Source organism: Thunnus thynnus, chromosome 6, assembly GCF_963924715.1.
Source record: "Thunnus thynnus chromosome 6, fThuThy2.1, whole genome shotgun sequence".
NCBI lineage: Eukaryota > Metazoa > Chordata > Actinopteri > Scombriformes > Scombridae > Thunnus > Thunnus thynnus.
The window spans coordinates 15508512-15522324 of record NC_089522.1 but is presented as its reverse complement, the minus strand read 5'-3'; the positions used below and the strand labels follow the sequence as shown (position 1 = coordinate 15522324).

Sequence of the window (13813 nt, the reverse complement as noted above, 5' to 3'; positions counted from 1 at the left end):
ATGATCTTAATGTTACAATAGGATTTAAGTCGATATAAAATAAGATTATCTGCAGTTTATTATAATATTATTTTAACATTATACTGAACAAGATGGCAGATTACCAGAGTTTGCTAATGTATGTGTATTATACAATGTGTAGTACAGGTGAAACTGTTTATTCGCCCAGTCTCCCCCAAAAAAGAATCACCTATTTTTCTAATTCATTTTTTATTGAGAAAAGTACAAAAAAGAAACATTATGCGTCATACATTTTGTCCCTTTCCAAAATAATCACCTATTTTGATAATCAATTAATGGTTGAAGTCATTTTTGCTTAACATGTCCTGGTTCCACCATCTAAATCTGGAGGATTTGTTGCTTTGTCTTATGTGATAGTAAACTGAATATGGACTGTTTGTTGACAAAACAAGCAATATGAAGACATCACCTTTGGCTTTAGGAAATTGGTGATGTGTATTCTGTACAATTTTCTGACTGTTCCTAAACCAAACAATTGATTGAAACAAGAAAAATCTGCAAATTGATGATGGAAATAATCATTAGTTTAAGCCTCAATATAGGGGGCTTGAAAACTTCACATATTCATAATTTGAACCATCAACAATATTAATCAAAAGATACGTCACTTCTGCCACAATGGTTGACAGATTTAACTTCTGACACACAATAAAAGTAGTTAATAGTTTGATGATTTGGTTGATATCCTGCAAAAATATCCAATCCAATTTGCCACAAATAAAACTATCAGCATTCAATAACTGCGGCTCCCACAAGGCTTTGATGGCAAGCTAACAGCTCATGGAAAAAGTGATGACATTACGACAAATAACTTTGAGTCACTTATTACAGTTTAATTGACATAGGTTCCATGAATTCAATGTCCAACCTTATTTCATTATAAAAAAAATAGCATTGCAGAGCTGCATCTGATGGGTAAAAAAAGCTACTATCTACAATGAAACAAACCAAACACTTAGGTGGACTGCCAATGAAGTAACTACGTGGATAGAGCCATTGTTTTCTACAAACACTAAGTCTTAAACATAAAATTGTATAAAATGCATCCACAAAATTGGGCAAATTAGTAAGTACATCCAATACACACTGGGGAAGAAAAGAATTTCTGTACAATATTTTCACATCAGTATCACATTTCAGTTTTTGCTCCGTGATGGTAGATTGGACTTAAGATGCTGAGTCCATTCCCCACAGAGCATGGGTTGAAAAAATATGAAATGTCAAAATACAGGACATCACGTAAAAGATATGACACAAGTGTAGCATAAATGCGTAATGAGTGTCTCTGGAAAAAAAAAAAAAAGGCTGTACCATTTACAAAAAATATTTAAAGCAACAAGTATCCACTGGTGAGAAATTCTCAGCTTTTTAAAAGGACCAGGGTCTGACAGAGTATGGCTTCACAGCTATTATCTCCTCTGTGTGACTGGCCCTGGTTCCCGTTTCCTTTCATTATTGTCCAAACAAATCACTGTGAAAATAAAAAGCTGGTCCTAAGTGCTTGACCAGATAAGCTGAGTATGTAAGCATTCTCCATTTCAGACACGAGGACTAGAAAAGTCCACAGGCTCATCAGCCACATGGCCCGCTCCCTGGAAGACCAGCGTAGAAGTTGAAGAGATAACAGAAGAAACCCAGTGGTGGCACTGTGGTTTGGTGTGTGACGGTGGGGAAGGAGTGAGTACAAGTGAGAGAAGAAGGTGCGGCAGATGGATAAGCTGTGATGAAGAGTCTCAGGCAGGGGAAAGTTCACAGACAGATGTGATGATGCTGGCGACGGTGCTACGAGACCCGGATCATCTGAGCCACCGTCTCATCGGCTGCTGCCTGGGCTGCCTCCTGCTGTTGCTGTGTGAGGGGAGGAGAAAGGATCAGTGAGGTCACTTTATGAATTACAAATTTAGAAAAGTTATACATTTTAAGGGAAGTCCAAGTGCTTAGTTGACAGATTTAAAACATACAGTATCCACAGGCTTGAGTCAGTATTCTGTTCTTATTAGGGTGATGTTTTTCTGCACAAATCTCCTTACCTGTGCCAGGGCCAAAGCCATTTCCTCCTTTTCCTTAGGTGAAAAGAAACGGCCTCCATCTCCTCGCTTACGCTGCATTGCATGACGGTGGCGAGACTCATGCAGGTATTTCTGCGAGAGAGAAAGCAGGTGAATCGGACCATGGTCAATTTAACATTATGAATACATTATTGTGCCACATCTGTGCCAGTACTGGTTACTTCATCCCTCCAAAAAGCATATTTTCTTACCTCTCGTGGTATCTAGCCATGCAGATACTTGTCAAGGTTTGGAGATTATCTTTTCTGAGATTACATGGCTAGATACCACTAGAAGTAGGCAAGAGAATATGATTTTTGTAGCTGGTGAGTCAAAGACACCTAGATATTTTTCTCACTTATTTATACAGTGTACGGTGAAAGCGTAGTCGTGTGCAGTCCATGATTATGACAAATGTGACTTACCCTCCTTTCTTTGGGGATCTTGCCCTCAGCCTCCAGCTTGGCTCGGGCCTGTCTTCGCTTCAGGATGCGATGGTACTGCTTAGCATTGACATACAGGGGTTCCTCCTCAAGCATCTCAGCCCCTGGCAGGGGGATACGCTGCATTGTGGGAACTCCGCCACCTCCAGGCACCATCTGATGGAGGGGGAGACACAAACAGGCACACAGTGCTTAGAACCACTACCAGGGAAAAGCATAAAAACTATATATACTGACATAAACAAGAAGTTACAATGCAAATGGTTAAATCAGTATCACATCAATCATTAGGCCATTATTCAATACTGATATGCAGTAATACATCACTATATAGGTTTAAATTTTAAGTTGCATGTTAGAGATCCTACTAACTCACACAGATGTTTTAAGTTATTCTCGCTAATTAGACTCCTCTACAGACTGAAATGTAGAATTTGGAATTTCATGAGGTCACCAAGTTTCATGAATTTAAATAATAAAGGTGCAAGTTGTCCCACCCCATCAATTAATGGGCTTTTTTCACAGCTGTTAATATGAAGGCTATTTACAAGTTGGAAACTGGTAATTACAATAACTTTGATATGACATGAACATGGCATAAGGCCTATTGACAGAAAGGCGCAGGAGGCCGATCACACTGACCTGACAATACGTCTAACCAAGCATAATAACTGAAAACACCTGTGTGGGTGAATTATTAAATAAACATGTTGATATTAACTGCATGGTTCAATAAACTCAAGTAAAAATAAAACAGAATTAAAGATCACCAAAATCATTAATTCATCTTATCATTACAATATGATTCCATTAAAAGATAAATATATTTCTACAGTATATCAAAAAAGATAAACGATAATTATATTTGGTGTTATTTAAAGCTTAATGACCTCCACCACACCACACACCCTCGTGTGAGACTAGATAAAAACAAAAAAGGTAATAAGATGTTGGGTACCTCTGCACAGGGTCTTACCATGACCATTCCACCTGCATTAACCATGTTGCCGGAGACGGGCAGGGTGACGGTCACAGTGCCTTGGCCGCTGTTAGTGGTGTTGGTGTTGGCACCCCCTGCCTGTACGATCTGGGCACCTGCCAGGCTGGCAGCTGGAATTGTGATCATTCCTGCAAAACACAGATCAACATCAGCATTCTTCATCTTCAAATTGAAAAGTGAATAGAGCTTTAGAAAGTCCATAAAGCAGAAGCAAAACTCAAAATGTAGATGAGTTTACCCTGCTGCAAGACGGTACCGTCAGCATTGACAGGCTGGTAGACAATGGTCTGTCCGTCAGCTGTCTGTGCCACTTGTTGGCCCTGCACGCTGATCTGCTGCCCCTGTGGAATCGCATGTGAGGAGAAAAAAGACACTCAGTAATAATAACAATGATTTAAAAAATGTGCCACTCTATTGGTTAGGATTTCACACCTGGTTCTGTCCAGCTGTGATGGCTGTCTGGGGCTGCTGGATGATGATCTGCTGAGGCTGACCCTGCTGGCCCTGGAGCTGAAGGGTCTGACCGCCCTGCAACTGGATCTGACCTGGCTGCACCAGCTGGATCTATATGCAGACAGAGTAACACCCACCATTTACATCTACCAATACTATTTCATAGAAAACGGTTTGTCTTTGTGCAAGATTATGTGGCAAAATTTGAATACGGATCTAGTAACTGAGCCATATCCCTCACCTGCTGTAGTCCCTGAGCTCCAGATACCGGGACCTGCATTATGGTTTGACCCTGGCCCCCCGACATGGCTTGCACCATGATGGGTTGCCCTGATGATGTGATGAGCTGGCCGCCGCTCACCTGGACCATCAGTGGCTGCCCCTGGACCTGCAGAGAGATTCGGGAAACTGTTACAGCAGCACTGCCAGTCAGTGTGATTACGTGCTCTTATGTAACCGGGTTAGCTTTCACCACTGAGCCGATTTCTTAAATGTCATGTAAACAAGAAAACTGGTTTGTGTAATCGAGGTGATTAAGGAAACTGATTTCCCCTGCTAGATTTCTCCTAGAGAATGCCCATTTCTTGAAGAAGTATGTGTATTATATACTCTCTAAAGACTTCAGACATTGAGAATAACAGCTGAGCAGCTGGATGAAAGGACAGGTCATTACAAGTCTATTACACAGAGCAACGCATTCTCGTATCAAAAATATTTCCATCCAACGTCCGGCTGAAACTGAAAGTAACACAAAGTAGCCTGTAGAATTATGAATAAGTCAGTTTCCGCTGCTGAGCATTTGACTATTTGCTGAATTTAAACACATTTGCGATGCAAGAAAAGCTCCTTTCTGTCTGTCTTTGCCTCTCACTGAGCTGTGAGTCTGCTACGTCACAGACAGGCACAGCCAATACATTACAAGAGAGCCTTGCTTCCAAAATAAGGTCAAGGGCAGAGAAGAAATCTGAATACTGGCCTGGTGTATGTATCTGCTGATTTACAGTAACATGATAACTACAGTGAATAAACATGTTCTACCTGTGTAACCTGGTTTCCTGAGTTATCTAATTTCTTGTGTTTGCTTCCTCAATATAAACAGGTGACTTAGAGGACTGCACACAAATGACATGAAATCAGAAACATCCTGGATACCACAGTCTGGAAAATAGGATTTGATTATACACTATTAGTCTTTGTGTTTTGGGAGATGCAAACATAAAACCATCCTGCCTATACACAGTATATCTTCAGCTATTCTGTGCCATGAGGTCAAACATAACATAGGCTATAACTGTGTATCAATTCTTTATTCAGCGGTTGTATATTTACTGAAATACTGTTGCTGAACCAAGAGGTTACATGAAGTTCATTTAAACTCAATGTGTTTGAATGTCATCATAAACTTGACTAGACAAGGTGGTATCATCAGTCTAACTTGTGTTCACATATTCAATTTGACATGTACAGATGATTCATCTAGCATCCATAAATGAGTGAGTGACCACTATGGGCAAGTGAAAGCATGTGGCAGCAGTTATGCCATGGGGGAAAATGACAGAGGGAAGGAACCCATTGCCATTTTCCAACGAGACAGTAAGAAAAAAATATAGCTAGATGGTGAGTACCAAGTGACAGCTTGTAATGAATATGGATCCATGCCATTCAATGCTGAAACCCAAAAGGTTCTGCTAACAGCAAAATACATCCATGTGACTCATGTTTCAAATGGCTTTTGTCCTTATCTTGAAGAACAAGATCTGACTTAAAAAACTTGCTTTTCAAAGCAAGCGACAAACACGACTCTGACAAACAGCAGTCCTTTGACAACTATGAGAGCATAAGCGGAAACCCAAGGCTGACACACAACACACTGTGCTGAGGAACATGCAGTTCAGGCAGCTGCAAGACATGCTGGGAGGGGAAGAGGATGAACCAAACAGCACAGAGATGGGTCATGATAAACAGCCCTGGTTGTAGCATGCAAATTCATAGGCTGTAAGACTGTCATGACACTGACACAGGGCGGCGGTGACACCACTACCTGGAGTGTCTGCACCTGCTGGCCTGAGGCCGTCACCACTGGCGCCTCTGTTTGCAGCTGCACAGCCGTCACTGTGCCCTGTGTCTGCAGGCAAGGCAGGACAATACAGTCTCAGAAAAGTAAATACTTGTTGGGAAAATAGATCTGGAGTCCGCTGGAACGCTTTAATTCTGAGTACCTGTTACCTGTGAGCTTACAGCAAAAGGTTAAATTGTTGTGCATTTTTAAAGGAACTCGGATGGTAGGGCATGCTTTTCTTTATAAAAAACAAACAAACAAACAAATTAAATGAGTAACTTCTCAGCTCACCTGCTGTTGGATCTGTCCATTGGCAGTCTGCACAACTATCTGCTCTCCAGTCGTAGTGGTGGCAGTGGTGTACTGCTCCATAGCTTCTTATTTATTGCCACAATCCTCTCTTGAGACAAAAGAAAGACACATACAGTATGAGCTAACGTTACATGGAAAATGTGCATGCCTGTTTTAGATCCAACTTTAGCCCACAGCCTTCTTATCCACGCAGAAAGAAGGGTTGTTTTGTCTTTCCAACCTTTATTTAACATCATTATATGCTTCCAACTTACACATTATATTAATATAGATACATTGGAGGCCCATTTTAATTTCAACTCGTCATGCTAGCATGTGAAATGTTGTTTCTGACGTTTAGAGGTGATATATGAACACATACTGGGTGATGTGGGTCAGCACTCAGACTGTTTGATTAACGGGATATTTTCGTGAGCGCCAGCAAGCCTAGCTAGCGTTAGTTAGCGTGTTCAAATAAGCATAAACGGAGGCTAAATCAACAGATTAACAGCTAACGTCAATCTTTATGTGCTGTTGTTTCTTATAGTCGATGATACATTACTAGACGGTGTTTACTCGTGGGTGAATGTTGGCGTTATCAACCATTCCTTTGTTTGATATTTCAGCTAACTAACCTAGCTAACGTTAGCTGAGGCTTGTCGACCACCACAGATCATGTTTCCTCGCAGGACTCAACACCGGGGACAACAAGTTATTTGCAGCCTGAACAGTCCGGGACGCAGCGGTCCAAACCGAGCTGTCACTCGAGGTTTTTTTGCATTTAGCAGGGTTAGTAATTTGGTTGGTCCATGACAAACCAATCCGTGCTGACAACTACCAATGCCTTCAATCGGGTCTCCCTTACCGTGTCTTCGCTGTCCGGTTTCCCTCTGATTGGCTCCAGTACAGCTTGCTAAAGCCCAATCAACAAAGTGAGCGGACAAAATGGCGCAAATGAAAAAAACGGCGCCCGGGAGGAGATGCGCATGCGCATCTGCGTCACACATGATGGCGTCACGTAATGGAGGGAGCTGCACGTGCTGCCCGGCAGATGTCGACATTTGGTCACATTTATGCTCTTCTTTCTTTCTTTCTTTCTTTCTTTCCTCCAGACTTTATTAAATAAACAAGTCACACATTAGCCAACTTAATACCAGGGACTCAGACATGACATGAGGGAGCAAAGGGAGCAGCATAAATTATATAAATAGTACAGAAAAAAAGATTTAAAATAAATATGTATTAACACATCTTTCAGAAGCGTTGTAAATAAAAGGACAGTTTTCATAGCTTCAACATTTTTGAAAGACTTAATAGAGTCAAAGTAACTCTTCAGCTCAGTTTTAAAAACAAGCAGGACGACAAGCTGAAAAACAAATTTTACCCACGGCAGTTTTACAAAGGTCAGAAGAAACAACAGGAAAATTAAAATCTATATATCTCAGCAACATAGAGACTTAGACTGTTCTGCTGTTCGGTTTGTTTGTTTTTTTGGTTTGTTTTGTTTTTTGCAAAACTTCCTTTATATACAACAAGGAGGTACAACAACAATTGCCATACAATTTACTTCCTCTAAAGTATTGAAAGTCTTCTTAGCTTTTTTGTTCTTTACATCTTCCATTAAGGTAATTTTTTTGACTCAAATTTTCTTATTAATCTGGGAGACTCATGAGGTCTTGGTCCCTGTTACAGAAAGCATGGTCTTATTTTTGAATGCAGAGTATAACAACAATGAAGTTAATAACTTGATAAAATTGCTTGAATTGCTTGTGAATTTCATATTCACAAGGCCAGATTTCTTCAGTTTCTTCCAAACAAAAACTTGCTTTAGGTTGAACTTCAGACTTTCTATAATTCTGTCTGCGGGGTATCTAAAAACCAAAAAACTTAAAAGACATCTCATCTCTTGAGATGGGATGGACCGCTGTCAAATTAATCCTGGAATGTCATGTAATTGAAATCACATGACTTCACACATGTGATGCCATAGACTGGAGCAATGCGATCTTTCAATAAGTAGTACTTGCTGTGATTTAGTGTTGAGGATATAAATTTGTCATAAACAAAGCACTGTTGCTGATTGTTATCAGATTGTGTTTATGACATATTTATGCATCAGAATATGCTATAATGTGTTTTATATGTTTTATTTCAGTCAATTTTTCATTGTCTCACTTTAGATACTTTAGTGGGACAGTCATATATATCCTTAAAGTGGTGAAGTATGTATTTAAATACATTAAATGTGTAATACCAATAATTATTCAAGGGTCTTAGTCTTGTAATGGATTTCAGATAGTTATTGGGTGCAGATATAATGTATTTGCTTCATATCAAAATATATTGCTCAAGTGCCAACTGCAGAAATTATCCCACATTACTCTAATTCACCCTATGTATGTTTTACATTGTACAATTTTTTTTTCTGCTCGTGTTTTTGTGATCAATTTATTTAATTTTTTCTCCAAATCTCCCGGTACTGTTGTTTGTATTGTAATATTACTGTGCTGTTAATACACTTAAAAAATAAATAAATCTTTGATTAAGGTGCTATGCTGCTTGAGTTCAATAATATGTGGAATTTACCAAGAATGATCAGCAGCTGAATTGTATATTATATATTATATATTATAGGTAATATTGCTCTCCAACCCACTGAGCACAGAATATCACATCACATACATACGTCTCTACATTAGCACTCATTTTCCTAGTTATAAAGTTTTGCATATCTAACCAAAAGAAATTTGAATGAGCACAGTGAAAAAACAAATGAAATATTGTTTCTCTATGTGAATTGCAAAACACACAGGCGTAGTCCAAAATCTTTCCAACACTTCTTTTACAGGGTAATTTAATGTAAAATCTTGAAGGATACTTCTTTAACTTTAGTATTAATGCAGTATTTATTTTTCATACAACAAGCCTTTTTCCACTGTAACTCACACATGATAGAAGACCAAAGGAATTTGCTGCAGGAAGTGTAACACAGTAACACAGTTTGTTCTGCTGATAGTTTCTTTTATGGATGTATTTATCACATCATTGGGAATAAAAATGGAATCAAACATATGGTGGAATACTAGAAGCACATTTACAGGTAAAAAGCTTTAAACTTCTTGTTTATTACAAATGAGGTTAAACAGTATTGATTCAATTCAGTTTTCTCTAATCCAAAGGCTGTAAAAACTATGAATATATTTAATCTTTTAATGAACTGTAACTCCTCCTTGGGTCAGATTTTATTTGGGTTTTTCTAGTTTTCTTCTGCAAACTGTAAGATGAATATTTTGATATTTTGTATATTATCATTTTGTGGAAGAAGAAATTGAGACAATAATAAGAAGCAAAAAACATACAGTGGATTATGAGACATTGACTTTAATTTCCCTGTTGTATCTTCTGACCCTTGTGAAACTGAAGCAGGTAAAATCTGTTTTTCAGCTTGTCGTCACAACAACAAGAAGCTCAGAGCTCTTTGTCAATGTGATATTTTTACTCTTCCTGCAGCAGTCTCATACTGGGATGGTGATGTGAAAAATATTCCTTGGAGGAAAGTCTGGTCTTCATCCTTCAAATATCTTCTTACTAATAAAGTGAGAGAAGCCACTTTCAGACTGATCCATTAATTCTACCAAGCTAAATAATCTCTTCTTGAATACAAAAAGGACATTATATCTGCTGTGCCTTTTGTGAAACCAGCACTGAAACACCTGAGCATCTGTTCTGGTTTTGCATCCACACTGAGAAATGTTTGTCTGAGGTTCTCAACTGTATTCATATGTATTTTTCAGTGACTATTGTTTTTTTTCTTTTAATGATGTTTTCTTTGGTGTTTTTGATTATCAAAAGGAAAATTAGGATTTTTTAACATTTTTTTTTACATTACATTTTTAAAAAAAAAAAAAAAAAAAAAAATCTTATTTCTTTTTTTACTGAATTTTACATTCATAAATGTAAATTCAGTAAGTCTGGACCCCTCCTGCTTGTTTTTAAAATTTAGCTGAAGAGGTACTTTGACTCTATTAAGTCTTCCAAAAATGTTAAAGCTATGAAAACTGTGCTTTTAATTACAACGCTTCTGAAAGCTCTGTCATATTGATCATCTGATCATATTCATTTAAAATCTAATATTTTGCTTTTTAATTATTGATGCTGCTCCCTTTGGTCCTTTTTTCTTATGCATATTGTTGATCTGTTATCAATGTCTGTGTCCGCTCGTTTTAATTTGTTTGTTGTTCTGTGATATGTGCTTTGTTTAATAAAGTATGCGCTCCATGTTACAGATGAATCTATTTGTTCATTCAGGTTCAACCAACAGCTGCACCTCCACTCCAGTAGTCGGCAGTAACATCATCTTTATGTTTTGGGACCTGTTTGTTTGCGGAAGTACGCACGAGCTTTACGCACGGGTTTAGTTTGCGCCATGGCTGTAGAAGAGTCTAGTCTAGATGAAGGTGTCTGCGCTGTTGTAAAATAACAATAAGGAAACCGAGTTACAGTGAGCACAACAAACAGACTCGATCTGAACAAAGTCTGTTAGTACACAGTTTGACTACCAGACGCGTCTCCGACTCTGTGATCCTCCTCCTGGACAAACCAAGCTGACAACACTGTCTGTGATCCTGCAGCATGGCCCGACCTCTCCAGGTCCTCTCTCTGCTCTCCAGGCTCGGTGCTCTGTCAGTGACCCCTTCACTCTCTACTAACAGCTGTCGATTCGTAAGCAGAGGTGTCGGTAAGGCGTGGATGGGACAGAGCCATGTGCACAGAGACAGAAACAGAGCTCCGAGATACAGCGATGAAGTGTCAGATGAAGACCGAGGACTGGAGGATGTAGAGGACAAGCTGCAGGCTTTGGTTGAGTAAGAGCCAGCAACATTATTCCAGAGTAAAAAAATAAATAAAAATGAAGGACAGGTTCACACATTTTGAAGTCTGTCTTAAAACAACAGTCAGATGCCCACATGAACACTGAGAACACTAAAAGATCCTCTTCAAATGTGCTTTCAATGTAAGTGATGGAGGACAAAATCCACAGTGTGTCCACACAGTCATTTGGTGCAAAAATGCATTTAAAAGTTGATCTGAAGCTTATATGAGGCTTCAACGGTCTGAGTTAGTCATATCAAGTGGATATCTGCCACATTTACAGTCTTTTTAGCATCAGATTCCCTCTTTGTGTTTCCTCAGACAGTGTTTCCCTGCTGAGCTGCGGTGGACGTATAGTAACAAAAAGAGGGACTTTGGCACTAAAAAGACTGTAATGCTGACAGATATCTACTTGATTTGACTCATTTGGAAGCTTCATATTAGCTTCAGATAAACTTTTAAATAGATTTTTGCACAGAAGGAGGACTGTGACTTTTGTCCCCCATCACTCCCATTGTAATTAAGGGATCGTCTAATGGTCAGTATGAACAGGAGGAATGATTACGGCAAGAAAAACCTATTTCAATGTTCATTTGAGCACCTGACTGTTGTGTTAAGACAGACTTGAAAATCGTTAACCTGTCCTTTAATGAACAATTCTTTCTGTATGTCTGTTTTCACAATTTGTGACCATTTAAAACATCTCTCACATATGTTTTCAGTGCGGAGAGAAAGAGGCAGAAAACAGTGAAATATCATATACTGAGGAGGCAGATGACACCATCAGGAGCTCCAGAGAGGAAGCTAACCTGGGAGGCTATCGAGCAGATCAGGTGGGGAGCTTTGTCATGTCAGTCCAGACGCTGAACCGAGAATTTCACTCAAATGAGACTTAAAATTAAACGTTTCTCTGTTTTCAGATATCTGAAGCAAGAGCAACCGGAGGAGTGGACAGTAGAGCGTCTGGCTGAGGGCTTCTCCGTCACCCCTAATGTCATCCTGAGAGTCCTCAGGAGCAAATTTATTCCCGCTCCTGAGAGAAAAGCCAGGCAGGATGCTAATGTGATGTCTGGACTCAGTCAGCAGGTGTTGCCCTCAGGTGCTGGGACAAGGCAGGACAGGCTGAAGCTGCCTGGAAACCGAGCACCAGCTGCTCTCCCCTCTGGAAGTAGAGAGGGTGGTTTGGTTCCTCTGGCTGACCGGACTCTGATGACTGGAGGCAAAGGTTCAGCATCTGTGGCCAAGAGTCCCGCACCTGTTGCTGTTCTGCCCCCCCAGTTCACAGAAGATATTAGTAAAGATGCCACAGTGACAATAAAAGGAGAGGACAGCAATAGCAACACAAATCCTGCAGGGGACGACAAAGAGGATGAGGAGAGCTGGGATGGACAGGTGCTGTCAGAGGAAGAACTTGAAGAGTTAATGGACATGAAAAATCCTTCTCCTGTGGTGCAGGTTGGGAATGATTTCTTAGACGCAGAAGGCAACTTTTTGTATAGAATCTGAGGACTTCCTGTGTACTGGATGATCAGGTCGGCGTTATCACACTTCATAATAATCAGTGGCTCTTTACTGTGCATGATTTGAACAGGCAAAGAAACGAAGAATAAATGTCTAACAAATAAAAAAAATATTTTGTATTTTTGTAGTTATTTATTCACCTCTTTATTTTTATTTCTTGCTACATTTGAAATTTGTACTCTCTATTTTTTGATTTCTGGATTGAATTAAGAAATAAATATAGAGATCTCTTACTTATATATTTATACAATTCATAAATATTGAAAGTGCAAAAAATATATATGGTAAAGGTAAAGGAAACTGAAATACATGAAATGTTAAAAAATGATATAGAAAAGGGTAAATACTGTAATAAATTCTTGGAAAAAAGCTTTTGTGAAGTCAGGCAGAGGATGGAGATGAAACTTAAAGTCTCCCTCCACTCAAAAATATGTTTTTCTTCAGTTGGATGTTTGAGCTTCACTGTGCAGTGATGTTCGTGCAGAGTTTGACACATGAAGACTGTTTTCACCTTCATCTGCTGAGAGTGGAAAGTTTCTCTGTGCTCACCTTAAATCTGAGATTAAAGTGTTTACCTAATGAGCAGGTTTTGTGACATCACAACTTGTTTAGAGCCAATCATGGTCCAGTATTCAACTTACACAAGCGTGCTGAGGAAACTTAAAGCCTCCAGTGCACAAACACTGAGAATTAAACTTTACAGTGAAGTAGGAGACGTCTTGTGTCCAGCTGTTAAACGTCTGAAATGAAAAATATTTGCACATTCATCTGTTTTGGAGTTTTTAATGAGGGAGAAGGAGGAGATGTAATTTTAAGGATTTTAACTTGTAATTATACTTTTTTGTGTGGAAAAAACATATCAGGCACACATTATTGTTCCTAGCAGAGTATTTTTATATGTTAATATATCTGGAAGAGATCTTTAAGAATATCTTAACCTGCCATCCGAGAACCAGACTGTGGTTTGGTACACTGATCCCTTTGTAAATTTATCAACCGGCTGTGACAGAAACTACTGTAACCTCAGTGAGTCAACCTCAAAGTATTTTGCAATTCCAGTTTAAGCTTTGCTCAGGGTTCGCCTTTCCAGGCTCACATTTCTACT

At 39.2% G+C, this 13813-nt stretch overlaps 2 protein-coding genes across 10 annotated transcripts in view; one reads left to right on the top strand and one right to left on the bottom strand.

Annotated features, from left to right (window-relative positions):
* Positions 1 to 829: 829 nt before the first annotated feature.
* Positions 830 to 7299, bottom strand: nfyal (nuclear transcription factor Y, alpha, like). Of its 8 annotated transcripts, none has more exons than XM_067592039.1 (10): positions 7181 to 7299; positions 6316 to 6424; positions 6004 to 6090; positions 4207 to 4353; positions 3945 to 4076; positions 3751 to 3853; positions 3489 to 3640; positions 2495 to 2668; positions 2052 to 2162; positions 830 to 1869 (listed from the first exon to the last, which is right to left on the bottom strand). In XM_067592039.1, exons 2-10 carry the CDS (start codon positions 6394 to 6396, stop codon positions 1804 to 1806), a joined length of 1053 nt encoding a protein of 350 aa, XP_067448140.1. In that variant the 5' UTR covers positions 6397 to 6424; positions 7181 to 7299; the 3' UTR covers positions 830 to 1803. The 8 variants fall into 8 exon arrangements, with proteins under 8 accessions (XP_067448140.1, XP_067448141.1, XP_067448137.1 ...); XM_067592040.1 differs by having other exon boundaries at positions 3471 to 3640; positions 3769 to 3853; XM_067592036.1 differs by having other exon boundaries at positions 3471 to 3640; positions 7181 to 7298.
* Positions 7300 to 10702: 3403 nt separating this feature from the next.
* The window catches only part of ngrn (neugrin, neurite outgrowth associated), a 112238-nt gene continuing 109127 nt past the window's right edge, over positions 10703 to 13813 (top strand). The window contains exons 1-3 of one of the 2 annotated variants that reach the window (XR_010928658.1): positions 10703 to 11180; positions 11910 to 12020; positions 12108 to 12761. Coding sequence is in view for 1 of the 2 variants with exons in the window: in XM_067592034.1 (XP_067448135.1) it covers positions 10948 to 11180; positions 11910 to 12020; positions 12108 to 12693 (930 nt within the window). In the remaining variant the exon portion in view is untranslated. Of the gene's footprint in view, positions 11181 to 11909; positions 12021 to 12107; positions 13291 to 13813 lie in introns of those variants that run through there. The other variant, XM_067592034.1, reaches the window with a different exon arrangement.

Bases quoted from the DNA above. Each gene is read 5' to 3' on its own strand.
- nfyal (XM_067592036.1), bottom strand. From the start codon at position 6,396: ATGGAGCAGTACACCACTGCCACCACTACGACTGGAGAGCAGATAGTT. The intron at 6,091-6,315 runs GTGAGCTGAGAA...CCTTGCCTGCAG, and splicing joins ATGGACAGATCCAACAGCAG to ACACAGGGCACAGTGACGGC. The intron at 4,077-4,206 runs GTGAGGGATATG...GTCTGCATATAG, and splicing joins GAGCTCAGGGACTACAGCAG to ATCCAGCTGGTGCAGCCAGG.